At 35.5% G+C, this 22,304-nt stretch overlaps 1 protein-coding gene across 4 annotated transcripts in view; it reads left to right on the top strand.

Annotated features, from left to right (window-relative positions):
* Nucleotides 1–22,224, top strand: part of LOC129266345 (beta-galactosidase-1-like protein 2) — a 33,499-nt gene extending 11,275 nt beyond the window's left edge. For 2 of the 4 annotated variants that reach the window (XR_010294402.1, XR_010294401.1), the window contains 14 exons: nt 674–766; nt 2,379–2,463; nt 2,925–2,989; nt 5,632–5,860; nt 7,186–7,278; nt 8,157–8,263; nt 9,236–9,388; nt 10,172–10,246; nt 11,534–11,624; nt 13,885–13,972; nt 14,872–14,989; nt 16,233–16,349; nt 17,108–18,528; nt 20,918–22,224. Coding sequence is in view for 2 of the 4 variants with exons in the window: in XM_064103547.1 (XP_063959617.1) it covers nt 674–766; nt 2,379–2,463; nt 2,925–2,989; nt 5,632–5,860; nt 7,186–7,278; nt 8,157–8,263; nt 9,236–9,388; nt 10,172–10,246; nt 11,534–11,624; nt 13,885–13,972; nt 14,872–14,989; nt 16,233–16,349; nt 17,108–17,221 (1,428 nt within the window). In the remaining 2 variants the exon portion in view is untranslated. Of the gene's footprint in view, nt 1–673; nt 767–2,378; nt 2,464–2,924; nt 2,990–5,631; nt 5,861–7,185; nt 7,279–8,156; nt 8,264–9,235; nt 9,389–10,171; nt 10,247–11,533; nt 11,625–13,884; nt 13,973–14,871; nt 14,990–16,232; nt 16,350–17,107; nt 18,628–20,917 lie in introns of those variants that run through there. The other 2 variants (XM_064103547.1, XM_064103546.1) reach the window with 1 other exon arrangement.
* The last annotated feature ends 80 nt before the right edge of the window (nt 22,225–22,304 follow it).

The following is a 22,304-nucleotide window of genomic DNA, read 5'->3' as shown; positions in this document are numbered from 1 at the left end:
AGGTGGGTGTTTTCTAAAGCTGTTCGTAAAGCTATTCACGACTTTACACGTGACTGGAAGTCTGGAACATATTCTAATTCTTTGGTGCTATTACATAACGATATATCATTTAACACAAGATGTTTGTAAAGTCACTCGTATTTTACAAACAGCTTTATGAAACGCCCACCAGGGGTCCGTTGCAGAAAGAGTTGCGTTTAAACGCAAGTCAAAAAATCAATCGCAAGTCCCAAATGCGCGCTGTTGAAAATCAAGTTGCGCATGATTTTTAGAGTTGCAATTGATTGCAACTCTTTCTGCAACGGGCCCCAGGGCTGTATTGAAATTGTATTGGGAGAGGGAGGTGGGTTGTGAAATATCAAAGTCCACCCCTACCTTAGAGGTGATGGCTGTTGAGCACGTGATTGTGAGAAAAATCAGTGAAAATTAATCACCCCTCAGGCCCCCACCCCCCTAAAAAAAAAATTATAGTTTCCTTAATTTTTCTTGAATTAAAGTATCCTTTAATAGTTTGTCACGTCTTAAGTTTAACTTGAAGTGATAATTTTGTCCATTTATTGTCAGATTATCACCCCACCCATTCAAACACTGGAAATATTTCATATTGTAAGAAAATCATTTTACAATCATTTTAATTTAAAAAAAAATTAAATAATTGTTTTATTTTATTTAGTACAACAGGGGTGGACCTATTATAGCATTTCAGGTGGAGAATGAATATGGGTCCTATGGTGACAGCGCGGCATATATGGAGTTTGTTAAAGAGGTGAGTCAAATTTAATCTGATCAGTCAGAATTCATTGTTTTTATATTATTTAGCTGCATGTATTTTAGATTTTGGTTTATCGTGATCAAACACGTGCGTCCCCAACATGATAAACAACATTTTTTTTTTTTTTTTTTGTTCCTTATGATGTAGGATTTGTGTGAATTGAGCTTTTTGATTGGATGTTGAATGTATTTTTATGTAATTTTTTTTATAAACGCGATATAACTTTGTTGTTTTTAATAAATAAATAATTAAAGGGTGTACAAACCAACAGCCTTTGATAATAGCCCCACCTCAGGTCCTTTACTAATCATATCTGGCCAGGTTCCAAACACATATAGGAAGTTAGGAACATTCTGAGGAATGTAGTCTTGTAACAGAGACTCACTTGAATGAGAACATACTAATTCATTACTTTATTCATATCACATTGCACGATTATGTTAGCAAGTGAGAGAACAGGTATTGAATTCCTCTAAAAAACATTCTAGTGTCTGCAAAAATGAAATTATAGGCTAATTATTCTCTTTATATAACTATTTCAAGGGTATATAATAAGACTAGCCTATATACAGTCAAGGATAGACTACATGTTTTGATCAGTTCACTCCCCCTTACATGTAGTTTTTTTTTTCATTTTGTTATCTCTTGATGAATTTTGCTGAAAATCCCTAAATTTGGTAATTCATGGAGGACAGAAAATTTTGTACCAAGATAAATTGGCACTGTTTCATTTCTCTGATCATTGTTAATTAACTTTAATATAATAATGCATTTTGAATTATGATGTTTAAAGCCAAGTAGTTAAATTATCTTCAATGAATAATTTGATATTGAGAATTGAAGCCGAGCTGCCAACTTCTATTTGCAATCTGTTGGCAAGAATGTTTTGTGAATGGGAAAACAATTATTGATTTGGGAGCAGCTGTTCATGCAATGTACATGTACATGTAATGGAAATATTTATAGCTTGGATTATTTGCATTAGACAAATCTGATGACTGAGATAATACAATAGCTGTATACATGTAGGTATTTCTTCAAAGAGTGTTATGTACATGTACACTGTATAGCCGTAATATTTAAAATCTATTGCCTGAATATGTCATGTAAGAATTAATGCATGCATCTACAGCACAGTCATCATTCTCTTGTGTGTTTATCAAACTTTATTTTAAGCAGGATTTTAAATGGTTCTCAATTCTAATTATTTTATTAGCATGATAATAATAGTTTAATACATTTATATAGTGCTTTTAATACTTTATGTTTCTTAATAGTGCTTTACATTGTAGATATTATTACCCCAGTCATTGCATCCTGGCATGCCTGCACCCATTGTATGCACTTTCTCCACTCCCTGGGGACCATTCCAACAAGAGTTCCAATTCTTTATTAGGCATACTACAAAGAATCCTTTTTCAAAATGTCCATCTCAAACAAGGAGATGCAAATTTGATATGGTATATATGAAATTTGCATCTTCTTGTTTGAGACGGACATTCTCAGATAGTATTCTTTCCAATTAATTGTTTGTATTAAAGTATGACCTTCCCTTCCCTCCACCTCTCTCTGGAAAAATAAAATCATTTGCTTTTGATCATTTCAGGCTATGGTGACGAAAGGTGTGACAGAATTACTAGTTACATCCGATAACTCAAAGAAGGCTATGAAAAAGGGACGATTGCCAGGTGGTAAGTCATGAAAAATATAGGTTATTTCATTGGTCACATGTCGTCATGTGACCTTGCATGAATAGCTTCCAACTCGTACATGTATGTATTACGTACATGTTCATGTACATGTACCTGTATATTTAATTATGGCAATTTAACTCTCCCACCACCGCTAACACTCCTATAATTGTTACTACTAGTACTATTACTTCTACCCGGGATAAAAATAAAATAATCTAATAACAGGGTCTATGTTTCTTTCTGCATTTCAAACCAGGTAGCATGTTGTTTTGACTCTGAGCTTGAACTGGGACAATTAGATCAATTTCTTGCCGAATGAAATTACACCATTGCAGGGATTTAAACCTATGACTCTCTGTTTCAAAGTCCGTAGACCAATCCACTGGGCCACAGTGCCATTGCTCCACAAATAATAATAAAGCAGAAGATACATTCCAGTTTTGTGTATTTTTTTTCAGTTCTGATGACAGCAAACTTTCAGGACAACGTGGAAAGGCATTTTGGAGACTTGAAGGCTTTACAGGTAAGCTTTCATAGAAACCAATTCAGGAGTTTGCAATCAATGTGTGATCAATTGCAACTTTATTGTAGGTATCCAAATCAATCATATGTCTTGCAATTAATCACAAATTTGTAATCGATTACTGATCTCCTCTCGCATCACGGAGTGTTAACAGATTTGCCACAGCTAAAGTTGATCTCTCTATTGTAATATTGCAACAGAAATTTACAATTGATTGCATCGATTTTCTTGCAACACCTTCGATAAAGTGACCACATTGGGTGATTTCAAGTCTGGTGTTGGCCTTGGTGTTGGTGTTCGTGTTAAAAATTTGAATCGCTTCCCCTAGCTCCAAAACTTATTCAGAGTTTGTAAGACTTATCCAGATCACATTATTGACATCTCAACAACTAGTGACTGACTTTTCAGGACCATCTTCATTTTATGTTTGGTGTTATAATCGTGTAAAAATTGACCTAACACCAACACCAAAAGGTCAACACTGAACTTGAAATCACCCATTGTGTTATTGCCCAACAAGCTATGTGCATGAGACAGAGTCCTTAAAGGAGAATGAAACCCTTGAAACCAGCTGAATCCATATCAAAGAGAAAAATAAAAGAAACATATTGTTGAAAGTTTGAGGAAGATTGAATGAATAATAAGAAAGTTATGAGCATTTGAATATTGAGATCACTAATGCCATGTAGATCCTCCCATTGGCAATGCGACCAAGATCTGTGATGTCACACACGTACAACTCCCTCATTACTTTAGTACTTATTTCACTTATATTCTCACTTTTATAGAGTCTATCACAAGGTGAGGTGTTCTCTTTATGAGAGGACAAGTACAGAGGTTTCACAACATTAAATCATTGATGAATCGTTTGTCATATGATTAGAATGAGCAAAAAGAGATGTTTTGGGGTATATTTTCAGTGTCCAAAAGGGGAGAGTTGTTCATCTGTGACATCATAGATCTTGGTCGCATTGCCAATGGGAGGATCTCCATAGCATTAGTGATCTCGACATTCAAATGCTCATAACTCTTCTATTGCTTGTCCTATTTTACTCAAACTTTTGTTGATCTTATTCTTTGATTTTTCTGCTTTCACAAAAGCTAACTTGCTCCAAGAGTTTCATTCTCCTTTAAGTCACACAAATTACATTCAAGTGCTTCATGAACCATTTTATCAGTGATACTTGTTGACAATGTTGATCTCTGCCAATTAGATGCAATGTTGTCAGGAGCTTTTATAACAAACTGTCAGTGAAAAATCACACATGTCTTGCATTTAATCACAAATTTGCAAAATTTTGTAGGCCTTGCAACAGAGAGAGTTAAGTGATTTGCAACAGCTAAAATTCATCTCCCTATTTGAAAATTGCAACAGAAATTTCCATTTTATTGCAAATATTTTCGTGCTACTTCACCTTTTGTTTAGTGACCACATTGTGTAGTTTGGCCCAACAAGCCTTGAGACAGAGTCCTTTAATCATACAAATTACATGGAGTGTTTGACAAAGCATGTTTGTCGGTGAATTTTGCTGACAATTTTGCTCTGTGCCAACCAGATGCAATGACTTCATTAGCTTATAACAAGCTGCCAGTGAAAAAAAATCACAGACTTTATACTCCTCTAATGTTCCCCAGAAGAAAGAGACCATTTTCTACACCCATTAGTTGAATATTATATACTATTGCTGGTGACTAGAAAACACCTTGAAAAAATGTAAATCACTAAACTCCTTCAACTAAAATTGCATTTGTTTTAACACTCTGACAGTGTACAATTGATTTACTTTATACATGGGCCTGTATTCTGATGTCTGGTTTAACTTGGACCATGGTGTAACTCTGTGCTAAAATTATGGGAAGCCAAAAGTGTCAAAATGTTGTTTACATTGTAAGTTTTACTGTGCCCTTTCTGAATTATTTAATGGTGAAGACAACTATCTTATTTAATCTTCCCAGACAGTAGGTAGCTGGTACATTGAACCTCTACTGTTTGCGATTTATGTCACGATTGGCTGTCCATAGTATAAAAGGCACGATTTTAGACCAGAGTTTAAATTAAACCTGACTTCAGGATACAGGCCTTTGTCTTTTTGTATTGATACAACTGTAATTATATGACACCTAGATAGATTATTGGTTGTTTGATATCAATCATTCAGCCAATTTTAAAGTGACGTCATCGACCGTGCAATTTTTGATCCATACAATTTTGTCCATTGCACGCGTGCACTGAGACTACAGGCACTACAAGTAAAACCACTCGTGTTTGCATCGGGCATGCTGTATGTACGCGACAATCAAAAGACCGAGCTCGCATATTTTGCATCGAAATTCATAAAATTTATATGAAAAATAATATTTTTTAGGTGTCATATACAGTAAACCGAATAATAAATGTTATTTCCATTCGTGCAATGGATAGAATACTTCATTCGGTTAAAAATGAAATGAATGATCCATTCAACTCGGCTATGCCTCATTTGAATGGATCTTTTCATCTTTCACCTCATGAAGTATTTTGTCCATTGCAGTCATAAACATTCATTATTTGTTTATCAACACAGGACCATCATACAAATGTACATGTATATCTCATCTCTCTCTCTCCCCCTCTCTCTCTCTTTCTCTCTTCATTTTATCAGGGTGACAATCTCCCACTGATGACCATGGAGTTCTGGTCGGGCTGGTTTGACCATTGGGGTGAGAGGCATCACATCTACACAGCCGATGGCATTGCCGAGCTGACCAAGAGTATCCTGGTCAAGGGAGCGTCCATTAACTTCTACATGTACCACGGCGGGACGAACTTTGGGTTTATGAACGGAGGCAACATAGATAAGGGCATCTACAAACCCACCATAACTAGCTATGGTATGATCTTAATGTGGGATTGTACCCACTTCGCCTATAAGCAGTTGGTCTACTCATAAATAAAGCTTAATACTTGTACTACCTGGGCTATTTAATCTTATTTGGTCTAATATCACTTTGGTCTTATTGCTGGGTCTAATTAAATAACCATTGAATTACATCTTCATCACTCAAACTCTTGTATTTTTTTTAAACAAACATGATTATCGTGTGACGTACACTTTTCCATCTCTTTCGTTTTCCTGTTGATCAGCAAGGTCTGTTTGTGAGTACTGGGGCTGGATTCTGGAGACCTCTAATCTTTTTCTTATTTCCTTTTCTATTTTAATTTCCCCCTATATTTTTTTAATTTAATTGGTTAATGCTCAAGTTGTTATTTTGATTTGTATATGCTATGTAACTCCAAGAATATTTATTAGGAGGCTGCACTCTACAAGCTCCGATTTTCAGCAGCCTCCTTCATTTCCAACCTGATATGTATTAAATAATCTTGAATATAATTTTTGTACAGGGATGCTTGTAATATGGTTTGTTATTTGTATGTCAAAATGTACAAAACAAACTGTAATTGTTGAAAATGGAAATTAACGAAATGAAATGAAATTATGGGGTTTATTTTCATATTCACTTGTTCTACAAGCGCTTGGTCTACTTCGTCCAATGCCGCATGGGCTATTTCCATTTGGTCTACTGTCAATTTGGTCATATTGTCGCTCGGTCTACACAACACTATCTTGGTCTGATAACCACTTAATCCAATTGTTAAATGGTCTAATGCACAGATGGTCTTATTTTTACTTCCTCTACTAATGAAACTTCAGTTAATCTATAAATCATATGTAGACTAAGTGCTGTTTAATAGGCCAAATCTTAATACCCAGGCATTATTTTTCTAAATTTCATCATAGCTTTTACCAAAGTGTAGGGACCTATTTCATGATACTTATTGAGTGAAAGAAAAAGTCATGTCAGCATAATGTAACATTTTAGAAATGAAAAAAATAATGTTTTTTAAACAAAGTTAATGTTATTTTTTTTTGTATTTCATTGTATTTCTTGATTGTCATTTAGGGCCTCAAGTATAAGCACAGGCTGAATTTAATAGGTCCTGGCTCAGTCCTATGTATCTGTTATTTAACTTTGTAACTTCTTGATTATGTTTACAAATAAATTAAATTGAATTGAATTGAATTTAATTAGACCCCAAGTCTTTTCAGGGCCAATCTGCATCTCATTATACCAATTTCAGGATTAAAAAAGAGAATTTCTCTTGTCTTTAAATTTCAATTAATCGCGTCAGGAAATTTTTTCATTTCATACTTCAGATTATGATGCGCCTCTCTCCGAGTCTGGCGAGCCTACAGAGAAATTTTTCAAGATCAAAGAAGTCATCCAGAAGCACACTCCTACGGGAAGAGGTAGGATCGAGTCCATAGTTTTCCGCGGGAGAGAAAATGCAAAAATTTCACGGAATTTTGATGAAAACTTTACACTGAAAATTCATGAAATTCAAAGGAAAATCAAATAAAACAAACCATTTACCAGTGGAAATCTCCCAAGTCTGTTAGGCTTCTGCGATACAGATAATGCAAAAAATTGCACAGAATTTTGGAAGAGCACAAAAATTCATGGAAAATTCAATTTTTCAGGCCAAAAAATGTTGAGTCACAAAATTTGCAGCTAAAAAAAGTTCCATTATTACTTTTTACTAATTGAAATTTCGTGATCATGTCTAATTTGTATTGTTAGGAACTTAAAAAAAAATCCATGTTATATTTGTCAGATCCTAATACTGAAGATTACCATACTAGTCTGACCATGATTAGGTTCTGCTAAAATGAAATTATCACTGGTATGGAAAATATTTATCAATTGCTTATCCAAATTGTTCTGTTTTACTTACATATCGCTCGACCCTTATCACAGGTCTCCAAGCCCTTTATAACAAATGCAGCATAATACCCCGTCCTTAGCTTGATAATGGTTCCATTTTTATGCACCGGAGGTGAAAAACCTAAAATGAATAAATAAGTACAATGTAGATAAATGAATGTAGTTTTTAAGAACATGTTATTGTTGTTAGTATTGCTGGTTATAATGGAGAGCAGGGATGTAGTAAAGGCTGGTAGATCAGAGTCACAAGGCCATTGGGGAAAGTGTTCTCCCATGGATTTTGTACATGTGACTCGGGTCGAGGCTGAAGGCGGTAAAATATGGCCTTGACTGCATCTCTGATGGAGAGTACTGAGAAGTGGATCTCTCTGATATAATGTTGAATCTTGTCTGTTTCCTTCAGTTCCCAGTACCTTGCCAGAGCTTCCTGTTGCTATAGGTAAAGTGGCATACTCGGAAGTCAAAGTTCAAGAAACCATGTCACTGGCTGCATTGCTAGAGATCAGTGGGGTAAGTCACATGACCACGCATTGGGATAAGTCACATGATCACACAGTGGGGTAAGTCACATGATCACACAGTTGGATAAGTCACATGATCACACTATTTGGTTAAGTCATATTATCTCAAGAGTGGGATAAGTCACATGATTACCCGGTGGGATAAGTCACATGATCACTCGGTGGGATAAGTCACATGATCACACAGTGGGGTAAGTCACATGATCACACTATTTGTTAAGTCATATTATCTCAAGAGTGGTGTAAGTCACATGATTACCTGGTGGGATAAGTCACATGATCACACAGTGGGGTAAGTCACATGATCACACTATTTGTTAAGTCATATTATCTCAAGAGTGGTGTAAGTCACATGATTATACTGTGGGTCAAGTCACCTTATCACACAGGTGGGCATTTCCCATGATCACAAAGTGGGGTAAGTCCATTCATCACACTTGGATAAGTAACACGTCAATGCACAAAGAGTTAATTGGGTAAGTCACATGATCACACTGGGGTAAGACACATGATCTTGTTATGGCCCAGTGGAAGAGTCTTCGGACTTTGAAACAGAAGGATGTGGGTTCAAATCCCAGCCATGGCCTTGATTTTCTTCAGTAAGAAATTGATTTACATTGTGCTGCACTCAACCCAGGTTGCACCTTGTATTGTGTTGTCACTCCGTGGCAGGAATTGATTCTTTGAAATGCATACATTTAAGTAATTACGGCCACCAAGATAAAACTAGGGTAATAATATCCAAGTCCTTTGGGAGTGCATAGAGGCATTACAATCATAATATGCTATGCGCTGTACAAGTACTTTTGTTATTATTTATCAAGTACCGGTAGTCATATGATTACAGTTGGGTATGTCACATGAATACACCGGTGTAAGTCACATGATTACATCTGAATTAATGTTTAAGATTAAACTATTAAATATCACATTTCATCCCTTCCCCTTTTTGACAATGCAGAAACCCATTTATAATGATGACATACTTGCCATGGAGAAGCTTCCAATCAACAACGGGGGTGGACAGAGTTTTGGATTCCTGCTTTACAGGAGCAGAGTTAATACCAAACCGACCAAACTGACCTTGTCAAGATCTCCAAGAGATAGAGCTCAGGTAATGTGTCTATCCATTGAGAGAGCTGGTTCATTTGGGTCAAGGGGTTTGGGCTAGGGTTTTGTTCCGCCTGAATGAAGTTCGGCAGAGACCTAGAGATCACTTTTCCTGTTGGTCTATTAGTCTGTTGGTCTGTTATAACAATGTTAAAGCTTTTGTTCAACTTATTCTCATTTCTTTATTTCTGCATCAATTATATTCATACTTGGTGCATATGATCCTTGAGTAATACCACATGTGTGCTCGTAAGGATGATGGGGTCAGGGGTCAAAAGGTCAAGTTTTTGGTCATCTTGCTCTCATTTCTTTTTCTGCTTCAGTTATGTTCACACTTGGTACATATGATCCTTGGATAAGACCACATGTGTATTGATGGGGTCAAATGCCATCTTAGGGTCAAAAGGTCAAATGTCATGTAGGGGTCAAAAGATCATATTGCATGGTTTATACCTTTTTAATTGGAGAAGAGGTTTACGTTGTGATTATACCCAGCTTGTTCTTGGATAAATTTGATCTAATTGACATTCAGCCCACATGATATTTTGTCAAATATATATGTACACTTAATAATACTAATATGTTTTTTTTATATCACTCTTAATATGAAATAACATTGTTTCACAGGGTTTACACAGTGGTTCGGAACATACAAAGATGACAATACATGAAAAGGTTATTGATTAAAAAGCAGAGTTTTCAGGTTTTTAGGAAATACTTGCAAAAACAGAGAGAGGCTCACATATCTTGGAAACTTGTTCCATCACCTTTCTTTGTTTGCATATAGGTTTTCTTGAATGGAGATGAGGTCGGCGTTTTGATGAGGAAGACGGAAGAGGAGGATCGGAGTCTTGAGCTCACTGTAAGTTAACCTGGGGAGTGTTTCATTTAAAGGTTTGTCAGTGGTTTTCACTGGCTAATGTGCTTTCAGCCAATCAGATGCAAGGATTTCAGTAGCTTATTTCATTAGTGTCTGTGAAAATCATTGACTGAATGTGTCATGAAATGCTCCCTTGTTCATTACTCCTTTCTTTGGTTCTCAAAGACTTTGTTCAGGGGTAATCTGATTCCAGTAGGTAATTGGTTAAAGATATTGATTAGCCTCTCTCTCTCTCTCTCTCTCTCTCTCTACAATTGAGTTTTAGTGTTGTATGAAAGATTTGTAGTTTCAAAATAAAAATCTGAATGCTATTTTATCACAATACACATTGTTAGTGTGTTTGAATTGTGAAGATCTGAGCCAAATTTCTGTAAACAATATATGATGGTATTAAATGATTGCTTAATTTTTTTTTCTCTCTCTGGGTGAGAATACATGGATTAAATTTCTGATGCTTTTCTAAGGAAGAGTGCGTAGATGATTAATCTAATAGTGTTAAGGGTATTCTCCGTTGTTAGTTCCGGGGGAGGGTATTATTTTGACCATAACAGTTGCACAAGAGCTTTTATGTAACGGGTTTATCCCCCCCACTCCCAGAGTCTGATGACGTTAAATGGATACATTCAGTATTCAGCTAGGTTGAAAGGGGGATTGAGGTTGCAAAGCCAGCTGGAGCCGGACTTGGCAAATTACTTTTCAATTATTAACCCAGGCAGCTGACACTGCATTGAATTGGAGCTACATGTACAGACCTGAGAGGAACTGTGTATTTTGTATGATGGGATGGAAGAAGAAACATTTTTTGTTGTTGGTATTCTGCTAATTAGCCCTAGGGGCAAGACCTAGTCTGAACTAGAATTTTAAACCAGTTCTATGGAATGCTGGGCTTCTTAATAATTCTTTCATATTCATGGAAATTGTTATATACCAATTAATTCATGAAAATTCATTTTATTTTGTTCATATTCTTCCCATTTCATGATTCAATACATTTTTTTAACAACTTTTTGTTGCAGGAAAAGAATGCTTTTTAATTGAAGAATAACTTCTTTGATAACTGGCACTCTGTAGGAGTACGCTTTAAGTTAAACCAGGGCTCCGTAACACAAAGATTAGTGATCAATCGCTAAATGAACTGACAAATCAATATCAATGTTACACGCGCATTAGGTTTAAAATACTGACCAGGGACCAATCCCAGGTTTAACTAAGCCATGGCTATCAGAATACCGCCCTCTATGAAAACAATTTTTTTTCTGTCTTGTACAGAATGGAAAAGATGCCAACAATGTACTTGACATTCTGGTTGAGAATCTTGGGAGAGTCAACTATGATAAGGATATCCAGACCGAGAAAAAAGGTGGGTGATTATTAAAAAAATATATTCATGTCACCCTCCCCCCATTTTTCCTCTATCTCTCTCTCATTTCCCTCTCTCTTTTTAGATGTTCTGTCTATGATAGATCACCTCTTAATTTCGTCAGAATTTTCTTTATTATTTATTATTTATTTATTTTTCGCACCTATGTTTGTCGCCAACTTTTCTCCGAATTGGCTGAATCAATTTGGCTAATTTTTCTGTCAAATATAGAGCCTATCATAGAGACGGCATACTAAGCTTTTCAAGGTCATCTGATAATGATGACGTCATCTACGCGCCATTTTGTAAAATTCTCAATTTGATCATCAACATAACGTCATCATCAATAATCAACCATATTTACATCACATAAACTTTAGGTCAAAGGTCATCTGTTAATGTCATCAAAGGTCATGTAAAGGTCATGACGTGCGCGTCAAAGCTAAAAAAAATCCTCAAAATGGCCTATAAAAATTTTTGGGTACGTTTCAGGTCATTTTAAGCATTTCAACGCCATAACGCAACGCAGAAACACAGTTTTTTTAATCATTGCATTGATGATATAATTCTGAACAATTTCATACCTTGATCAACCTTCTACGACCATTAATAACGAAATTAAAATCCGTTAAAGTTTGCAGCACGTGTGCGCGCGAGCTCTCACTACAGGCCATATATGGGCAAAAACATGCCTATTGAAAATTCACTGTAGCTCTTTAAACATTCCGTTGACCCCCATTTTTTTTTCATATATTGATAGAGTATGAGTTGTAAGTTTGATTTCATGTCACCATTGTCCCTCAATTTGATCATGACGTCACCAAAATGGCGTCGGAAGTCAAAATATCAATTTTGCTTGTTATGACGTCATAATAATTATGCAAATTTGACTCTAACTCTGTGAATATTGGTCAATTTTTGCCCAATTTTCAATATGATGTAGCTTAGGTCTTACTCTTTCTGAGTTATTACCTTTACTTTCCATTTCAGTAAACGGATCATCCTGAAAAATTGCACATAATAAAGGCATGTCATTTTTACTCATTTTGCGTGTAATCTCTATGGGACATGACTATTTCTCAAAACTAGATTTTACATTCCTCTATTTCGTGAGCGATATCTCCATTTTTTCTTGTCAGTTATCTCTGAGCCTCTGATGTGTTGTAGCTGAGATTCTAAGCTTTCGGAAGTGTTCCCTCCATTTTTTGATCAGATGCCGGGATCATGCCCGTTTTTCGCTTGCAAAATTGGATTTGTAATTCTCAAATTTGCTTACGTGTAATCTCTATGGGGAATATCGTGGCCGAATGGATAACGCACTTGACTTACGTCCTTGGGGTCCCAGGTTCAAGTCCTGGGGTGAACAAGATGATTTTTTTTTTCCTTTTTACCACCTCGTACATGATCCTTTATGACAATTAAAAGGTATAAAAGTTAAAATTTAGCAAGATAAAACACATTATAATTACTTTTTTTCATATCACATGTATTGTCATATATTAAAGAGACCTTTTTCACAGTGCTTTATCATCTCCCATCTTTCACAAGTATTCTATCCATAATGAACATTCAGTTGTCATCATGATGATCATATTGATCTGCATGAACATGGTGATAGTGATCATGATGGCGAGAATAAGGACAGACCACGAATTAAAATCTAGTTCCTTTTCTTGTCCTTCATTCTTCCTCTTTTGCTTTCATTCGCTCTTCTTTTTATCTCTTCTGATTCTTAATAAGTGATATGTTCAGGGTTCCCACAGTCATGGAAAATCCTGGAAAAAATTGTGGTCATGGAAAGTCAGGGAATTTGGAAAATTTGTGAAAAGTCGTGGAATTGCATTTACCTCTTGGCTATGGCAGCTTTCCAGTTTGTCATATCTCGCAACTCTCATACTTTTTGATCATACACTGCTATTATAAGTGGTGTTCATGATTTCCATTTTTCCCAGTTTTGTGACATCCCAAATTCTACTTAACTCTCGGGACGTCACAGGAAGTCATGGAAAGCAGCAATTTAGTCATGGAAAAGTCACGGAATTCTGTTTTCAAATATCTGTGGGAACCCTGTATGTTGTTTGATCGTTGCACATTTACTTTCAACGAGTCTAATAATGAAGGCACGAGACAAGATGAAGAATACCATCTTGTAATGATGATGTTGGAGATCACATTCCTCATGAAAGGCTTTCAGAAGGAAAAGTACTATTTTGAAGACAGAATTCTCTCATGATCAGTTTCTTTTGCCTCCCTGTTTCAGGTCTGTTAGGGGATGTAATGATCAATGACAAAAAGCAAGTAAAATGGGAGATGTATCCGTTGGAGTTTACAAAACACTTCATGGAAGCGTAAGTATCCTGAAAATTCATTTTCATTTCAAGATTTTTTTAATTGTTTGGTAAAAGTACATTAGCGATGTTTGCCATGTTTTTATTTTCCTTCCCCCTCTTCCCCAAGGAATTCACTAAAGGGCTACTCTTTGGGGAATGGTGAAAAATTTGCTCTGAGCTTTGTAAGTCTTTTTAAATTTTATTAAGGAAGAATATCATGGTAAGATTGGCAAAACAATCCTTGCAGTTGACCAATTTTTTCTCATATTCTTCCTAAAAGGAAGACCAGACTTCCTGAAGACATCAAAAATTATAACTCTGTAGAGTCCTCCCAAAATGTTCTTAAAGGTCAAGTCCACCCCCAGAAAAATGTTGATTCGAATGAATATAGAAAAATCAAAGAAGCATAATGCTGAAAATTTCATCAAAATCTGATGTAAAATAAGAAGGTTATGACATTTTTAAGTTTTGCTTATTTCTCCCCAAACAGTTGTATGCACAAATCAGCGATTGCGCGGTCGATGGCCGAGATCTCAAGGGGGGGGGGGGGCTGGGAGGCCCCCCCCCCCCGGCCATATGAACTCCGAGTCCAAAAATACCCCCGGCCTAGATAGGGTTAAAACCTTTCTTTTTACTTCTTAATTTCTTTTATGCGCCCTGAGCACCCTACAGAGTGGATTTGGCGCTTTATATGTCACATGAAGTGTATGTTATAAAGTCAAATGAAGTGTATGAAACAATGGTTATTTTATCCTTCCCCACAACTCCATTTCTCTTTGTAAAGACTTTGCTTCAATTAAACAATGAGTGGTAATAACAATATTCTAGACCTAATGCATGCCACTGTTTTAAAAATCGATGTAAACTTTGAAATCCTATCAAGCATCACAGTCTCTTCTTTCCTTTCACTTTGACAGTGTTTCAACTTCGAAGAAATGGAGTGCATTCGAAGGGCGTGAGAAGCAGCCAGCCCTCTATAGAGCAACGTTAGAAATTCAGGATAGCAAACCCAAAGACACTTTTGTAAATATGAAGGTAAGTTGTAGTGATGATTGATTCTACAATAGAACTGTGACAGGGATCTTACTTTGTAGATCAGGATACAGAACTGCCAAGGAGTACTGAAAAATGAGAAGAATACTGATGGTTCTATGCAAAATACTGATTTCTAAATTCCAAGTTTCAGTTTTATGAGTTATCTATATATTGGTGTTTCTTTGGAAATGCTGATTTTCTCACCCAAATTCTGATTTTCAGCCTTTAGAATAATAAAATGTTCTCATTCAGGGGCCTGTTGCATAAAACTTTTTACCTGAGAAAACTCAGGTATTTTTTTGCTGAGTTTTTGCCCTGTGTTAAAGTCAATGGCAGAAATCAGACTTACCTTAGTTTTCAGTTTTTACCAGAGTTTTCTCAGGTAAAAAGTTTTATGCAACAGGCTACAGGTTGGCAGCTTTGATGATAATGTGTCTGATGATATATTGTATGCTCATTTGGGTATTAACCATTTTCTGAGTAATGGCACTTTGCATAGTTTAATTCACATAATGTGTAAGGTAGTAGGTCATACATAAGATAACAAAATCACCATTAAGTGCCCTGACTGTTTTTATTTAATACATGTATAGATGTATGTGATAAAAATGAATATTTAGAGTACATTATTTTATAATGCACCATGTCTATCTAAGGTGACACTCTTGGCGCAGTTAGATAAAGAGGGGGGGGGGGGATAAAGAAAATGTTAGCATACAAAATCACAAAATTATGAAAGAGAGCAAGTCACCATATGATACAGATATTATCACATAAATTTTAATACCACAATATTATGTTCTTGTACTTTGAAGAAATAAACGTAAATCATGATATTTATTTTACCATTAAAGTACATCTATGTGTATACATTGCCATTATGATGAAAGCTTTATACAGTATATCGAGACAAGGTGGACTCTCATTTGTCTGCCCCTATCAAAACATATGCTTGATGCACAGGTAGATTTTTCCTTCAACTGAAGAATGCAACGTCTAGCTTAGGAGGTGCCGCGGCCGAGTGGTCCAAGGCGCGGCACTTGATTGCAGATCCAAGGATCGGGAGTTTGATTCCCGGCATGGCACTTATGCCCTTGAGCGAGGCATTTTATCCCCATTGCTGTTTTATCGTACATCAAATAAACGAAAATGCTATGTGTATTACGAATACCAATGTGCGGACTTTAAAAAAAATTCTAGCTTGCTTTTTTTTTCTTCCTATACTAATTTTTGGTCTACCTAGGGTTGGGAGAAGGGAGTCATTTTCATCAACGGTTTCAATCTTGGTCGTTACTGGAACGTTGGCCCTCAGAAGAATTATTATCTACCAGGACCATTGCTAAGACAGGGAAAGAATGAGGTAAGAACTCCTTCATTGTGATCGCGACAAAGCATTGTTTTTCCGGGGGGGGGGGGGGTAGTGAATTTGAGACAATAGTTTTGAGAGGCCTACTATCGTGCAAAAATAATATGGCCTCTGAAATGGTGATTGTGTCCAAGCCTGGCTGGATCCGCATCGGGGGCAGGGAGCTTGATATTGAATGATTTAATACTTTAAATTATATTTCTAAAAGCAAGTTTTGGTTCATGTATGAAATTTGTCGTTAATTCCACCCCGCTAATCCCCCCCCCCCCACCTTCTCTTCCTCCACCACAATATATGAGTGTCATGAAGGAAAGGCAAACGTGATTATTATGCATGCCGTATAAATTATATTTTGCCATTTTAGTGAAACAAAACAAACTAGACATTCTTCATTTTTACCTTCTTTGTTTATGTCTTTCACTTTCGAATTCTAACACAGGTAATATCATATGACCACTATAAAGAAAACAAAAATTAATTATATGAGTGTTTTATAAATCATATTAGAATTCTATAGGTTTAGTGTTAATAAACACACTGGACATTACATATAATTGTTTTTTTTTTTGTGTGTGTCTTTTTCTTCATGCGGATTTTAATATTTCAGCTTCATATTAAAAGCAAAAGCAAATTTGATTTTGCATGTGTGCTTATTTTGCTGTAGGAATTTTTTGTTTTCATTTTTTATAAGGAAATACAAACTGGACATTAATTTTTACTGTTGTTTTTTTCTCCTCTTCCTCCTCATTTAGATCATCATGTTTGAGCTTCATAAAGCAGACGGGACGATACGCTTTGATGATAAGGCAGACTTAGGTGAAGAACAACAGATAAACAATGAGGATGATATAGAACCTATGCTCTAGCCCCTAAATTACAAGGGGCCTGTCTTACAAAAAGTTGCAATTGATCCGATCAATCGCAATTACGGAAAGCCAGCAAAGTCAATATATAAAATACATATTTGTTCAAAAAAAATTATAGATATGAATGTATATCCATAAATTCATTGATTTCTTGACAATTTGGTGTGTTCTCCTTTGTTTACAAAGGACTTTTTGCGAATTTCCTGTGGACAAAATTATGAAACTGATGGATTTCCATAGAGTTAAGATTGATTGGATCAATCGTAACTCTTTGTAAGATAGGGCCCTGATTAATTCCAACTCTATGGCTGTGTGTGGGCGGCCACCTCGAAAGCAACAATACGTCACCAGGCAAGATCCTCTGTAAATAGTCATAATAGTAGTTTGGTCTTCAGAGAGTAAAAGTGAAATAAATTAGCCGATCAAAAGAGTCATTCTTCTTTTTTCTGCTGTCAAACTTTGAAGTTCAAATAAAGTTAGATTAAAAAAAATTAGATAAAAGTTTATCTGACACCATTTTTTTTCTTCCGGACTGCTTGGAAATTTTTGTGATCAGAGATTTGTACGGTATGCTTATCTCCTGCATCAGCAAATCCACATTGTTTTCTTGTTATTCTTTAAAGATCTCACTGAATAACTTTTACATTCACTCAAGCAGTTTTGAGGATTGTTTTTGATTAATTTTGACAAGTTATTTGTCATTTTAAATCTTTGGATGTACTTTTTAAATTCTAATAAAAAATTTCTGAAATTAATCATTTTGGACGTCCTATTGTCGGTTGTGGGGTGCCAGGACACATTTTATTGACCTATGATGTATATTTTGTGGTACCAATTAATGCGCTCAAGGTCTACTGTTTTCTGCAGTAGTAATGACTTGGACCTTTGTCAAGTTGCCTTTAAAAACTTCATTCATTTTCGTCATCATCAAATGAAGAGGTTTCAAACTCAAAATGAAGTCAATCTCCGGCCATAGGCCCATGTACATTAGCATAGTCAACGGTCCCACGACATTTGCTCCGGCGACAGTCGCTCTGATGAAAAATCTGCACGCTAAGCCAAACATAAAAACCTAACCTCCAAAACTAATTAAACCCTAATCCTTATCTTCACACTATTCTGAATCAAAACTATATTACAATCCTCCACACTAACCCTTTTTTCGACTAGTCCAACCTGTTCAGGTCGGACCAGTAGTTTTTCCATTTTTAAATGGTCCAAACCTAAAATATACTGGTCCCCAAAATGTAAAGAAAAGCAATAAAACAAGACTTTAGTTTATTTTGCTGTCTTTTATTGCTCTCATTGCCCCCCCAAAAAAAACAAAAAACGCACAAACAAACAGTGCACGGAACATAATTCATAAGAGCCTTTTTTAAGATGCTAGAGTCATTTTTATAATTTACAAAAGAGGAGAAAATATCATTTCTATCAGTTTCATATACTTTTTACTGGTTATATCAGACCAGTAAATCTGGCTATTCTGAATACTTACTGGCCCGGCAGCAATTTTTACCGGTCCGGGACCGTCAGACCGGTGCCAGTGTCGCGCGCTGCTTTAACCCTATGCCCTCTGAAATATTAAGACTGGAGCAAGTGTCACATGAAGAAAAATGGTGTCCACCAGTCACCATGAAAAAACCTTCCAACAAACTTAAGTGTACTGTAATTTCTGTTGAAATGTGATGGTCATTTGATCTCTAATGAATATAAGAATTGCCTGGAAGGATTCTAGCAACATCTTATCTTGACAGTATCGAGGTTTGAATGTTGTATATATTAGAAATTAACTAGTCATCATTGTACTGAGTATATCTTATAAGACTACAAAACAAACTGGGTAAATATACCGTTATTATTATTATTATAAGTCCAGATAAGGGTGCAGGGTTGTTTTATTTTATTTTATTTTTATTCATTTATTTTGTTTATTTATTATTATTTGTATATTTATTTATTGTATTTTTTTTTTTTTTTTTTTTTTTTTGGGGGGGGGACGTGTCTTTTGATGGTGCTTTTAAAAAGGTCTGTGCCATCGTACTAGAATAAAAGGAGAATGAAGCTCTTTGAACAAGTTAGCTTTTGTGAAAGCAGAAAAATCAAAGAATAAGATCAACAAAAGTTTGAGTAAAATAGGACTAGCAATAGAAGAGTTATGAGCATTTGAATGTCGAGATCACTAATGCTATGGAGATCCTCCTGTTGGCAATGCGACCAAGATCTATGATGTCACAGATGAACAACTCTCCCCTTTTGGACACTGAAAATATACCCCAAAACATCTTTTTGCTTATTCTAATCATATGACAAATGATTCATCAATATATATGTTGTGAAACCTCTGTACTTGTCCTCTCATAAAGAGAACACCTCACCTTGTGATAGACTCTATAAAAGTGAGAATATAAGTGAAATAAGTACTAAAGTAATGAGGGAGTTGTATGTGTGTGACATCACAGATCTTGGTCGCATTGTCAATGGGAGGATCTACATGGCATTAGTGATCTCAATATTAAAATGCTCATAAATTTCTTATTATTCATTCAATCTTCCTCAAACTTTCAACAATATGTTTCTTTGATTTTTCTCTTTGATATGGATTCAGCTGGTTTCAAGGGTTTCATTCTCCTTTAAGATACATAGTTTTTACTACTACAGTGTATTCAATATTTTTCTCATCTCTTCATTATTTTACTTTCAAATCCCTATATTTTCATAGGAATGAATGAGTGATTATTATGCATAGTTTAGTACTAGGTTGAAAAGTCTTTCAGGTGCTTATGAATTTTGAAAGGATGTGAAATATTTTGGTGCCATAAATTGTTGTGTTGGTGCAAGAATGCCCATAACACCATACTTGATATTCGCATCGCATGCACTTTTTGAAAGGACGCGAAAAAAGGCCCTTAGCAAGCATGCATAAGGACATTGCGTAAAGGCTTTTCTGCGCAAATGTGGTGCGCCAAAACGTTTTACTAAGGGCATTCTTGCACCGACACAACAAAATAATAGTTCGAAATAGGATTTTTGTTATGAGTCGGTAATTCAACTTTCATGCTGCTTTTTTTTTTTAGTAACAGATAATATATGGATTCAGTTCTCATTTAGAATGAGATTTTGTGTGTAGTTCTCACCCCCTTCTAATTCTGCAGCTCATGTGAGTAAAATCGCTTTGAATAAATATCTCTTTTGTGAGGCTAAAAAAAAAACTGTTGGGTATTTGTGCCTGAGCAGATAAGCGTTCCAATCAGACTTGTTCAAACTGAATTTTGTTATAAATATTTGAATTATATTTTCAATGTTGGGCAACAGAATGTACATGTAATTTGATAAAGGCAAAGCCAAGTTACAAAATATCTCTGTTACTGAAATTCTGTACCATCATAGAAGAAATTTGACACTGTTATCTATACTTCAAAACTTTGCTTAATTTATGGCAATCATGTGAAATGAAATGATTTCTTATGTACAGATGTAAACTGAATAAGTTTTGAATCTAAATGCATTATGAAGGGTACCTTATTCATGCATAATTCTATTTTGGGGTACGTGCATGCTATTTTTGTAAAAACTAATTTTAGGTAACCTCCATGTACCACTCCACCCACCCTCGGCCCATTGATTTCATAAGTATATCCTGTGTACAGCGGGCAACTTGCATGCTACATGTAGTTGTATGCAAGCCAATAATTTGAGGTCCCTCCCCCCCAAAAAAAAAAAAAATTTTTAATGAATAAGTAAAACGAAATAAAAGTTTTAGAAAATATAAATAGGTAAACAAATAAATAAATAGGTAGATATTAAATAAAAATAAAATGAATGAATGAAAATGTAATAAAATAAATAAGTGGGGATAAAAATGAAGAATGAGAAGAAAACAAGTACTAAGTACGTTGCAATAGGATCTAGTCTTGAAATGAGAATAGGCAGTTAGACGGTACATGTAAGTGGTTGTATTATACGTGGCCATATAATGGTACATTTAGGATATAATTATGTGTGTGATGGTATAAGTATAAAACATTCCCTTCCTATCACCATTCTTTTTTGTTGTTCTGTGCACAATGCAGCTTAAAAAAAAAAAAAGAATTAGATCAGGGCCCCGTCTTGCAAAGAGTTATGATTGATCCGATCAATCTTAACTATGGATGGCCAGCAACGTCAACATCTATTATGCATGTTTGTTCAAAGTGTTTTCTAGCTGTGATCTATATTCATGCATTCATTGTTTTCTTGAAAATTCACTGCGCTTCTCTTTGCATACAGAGGACATTGTGCAAGTTTTTTTTTGGAAAAAAATTATGACACGGATGGATTTCCATAGTTATGATTGATCAGATCAGTCGTAGCTCTGGATCAATCGTAACTCTTTGTAAGACGGGGGCCTGAAGTGCTGCATAGTTGTTTTTTTCTTTGGAAAGGGGGGAGGGGGATTATTAAGGGAACCTTCAACTCACTGTAATCTGTGTTTGTTTTATGGAGGTATTCATAAATTTTCCAATTGGGTATACCATGAGTACATGAACAATTGGTAAAAAAATATATATATTTTCACCCACCTTTACGAAAGCCACAAGTTACATGTATATTATGTTGTAATGGTGCAGTCACGTTTCCCCTCCAAGTCGAAAACGACCGTTTTATGTATTCGAACCACCTATATGTAGCTGGTGCAAAAATGTTAAAACAGCCGTTTTCGACTTGCCTTTCGGCCACCGTAGGAGAAATGTCAATTTTGATGCACATTTTCTGCAGCTGTGCCACTTTTCAGACAAAAAGTAGTCTGTAATTATCATCTCATGTGGCAACCCTGACTTAGAGCAAAATTTATAAATGTGATTGTGTGAATTTGGGTAATAAGACTGTTTTTGTATAAAGCACACTGGTACTTTTCTGGTCGTTTTGTCGACTGTGTTTGTATATGTGTGTTTGTTTACCTTTTCATACTGAATAAAAACATAATTTATTTGATGATCTTTAATAAAAGAAATAGCTTTCAATAATTTGTATAATTGTGTCTGTGTAATGATTTATATTATGAAAAGCACATATGGTACCCCCTCCCCCCCAAAAAAAATACAAA

The sequence above is a fragment of the Lytechinus pictus genome, chromosome 8 (genome assembly GCF_037042905.1).
Source record: "Lytechinus pictus isolate F3 Inbred chromosome 8, Lp3.0, whole genome shotgun sequence".
NCBI lineage: Eukaryota > Metazoa > Echinodermata > Echinoidea > Temnopleuroida > Toxopneustidae > Lytechinus > Lytechinus pictus.
This window is presented reverse-complemented; position numbering and strand designations above follow the sequence as displayed.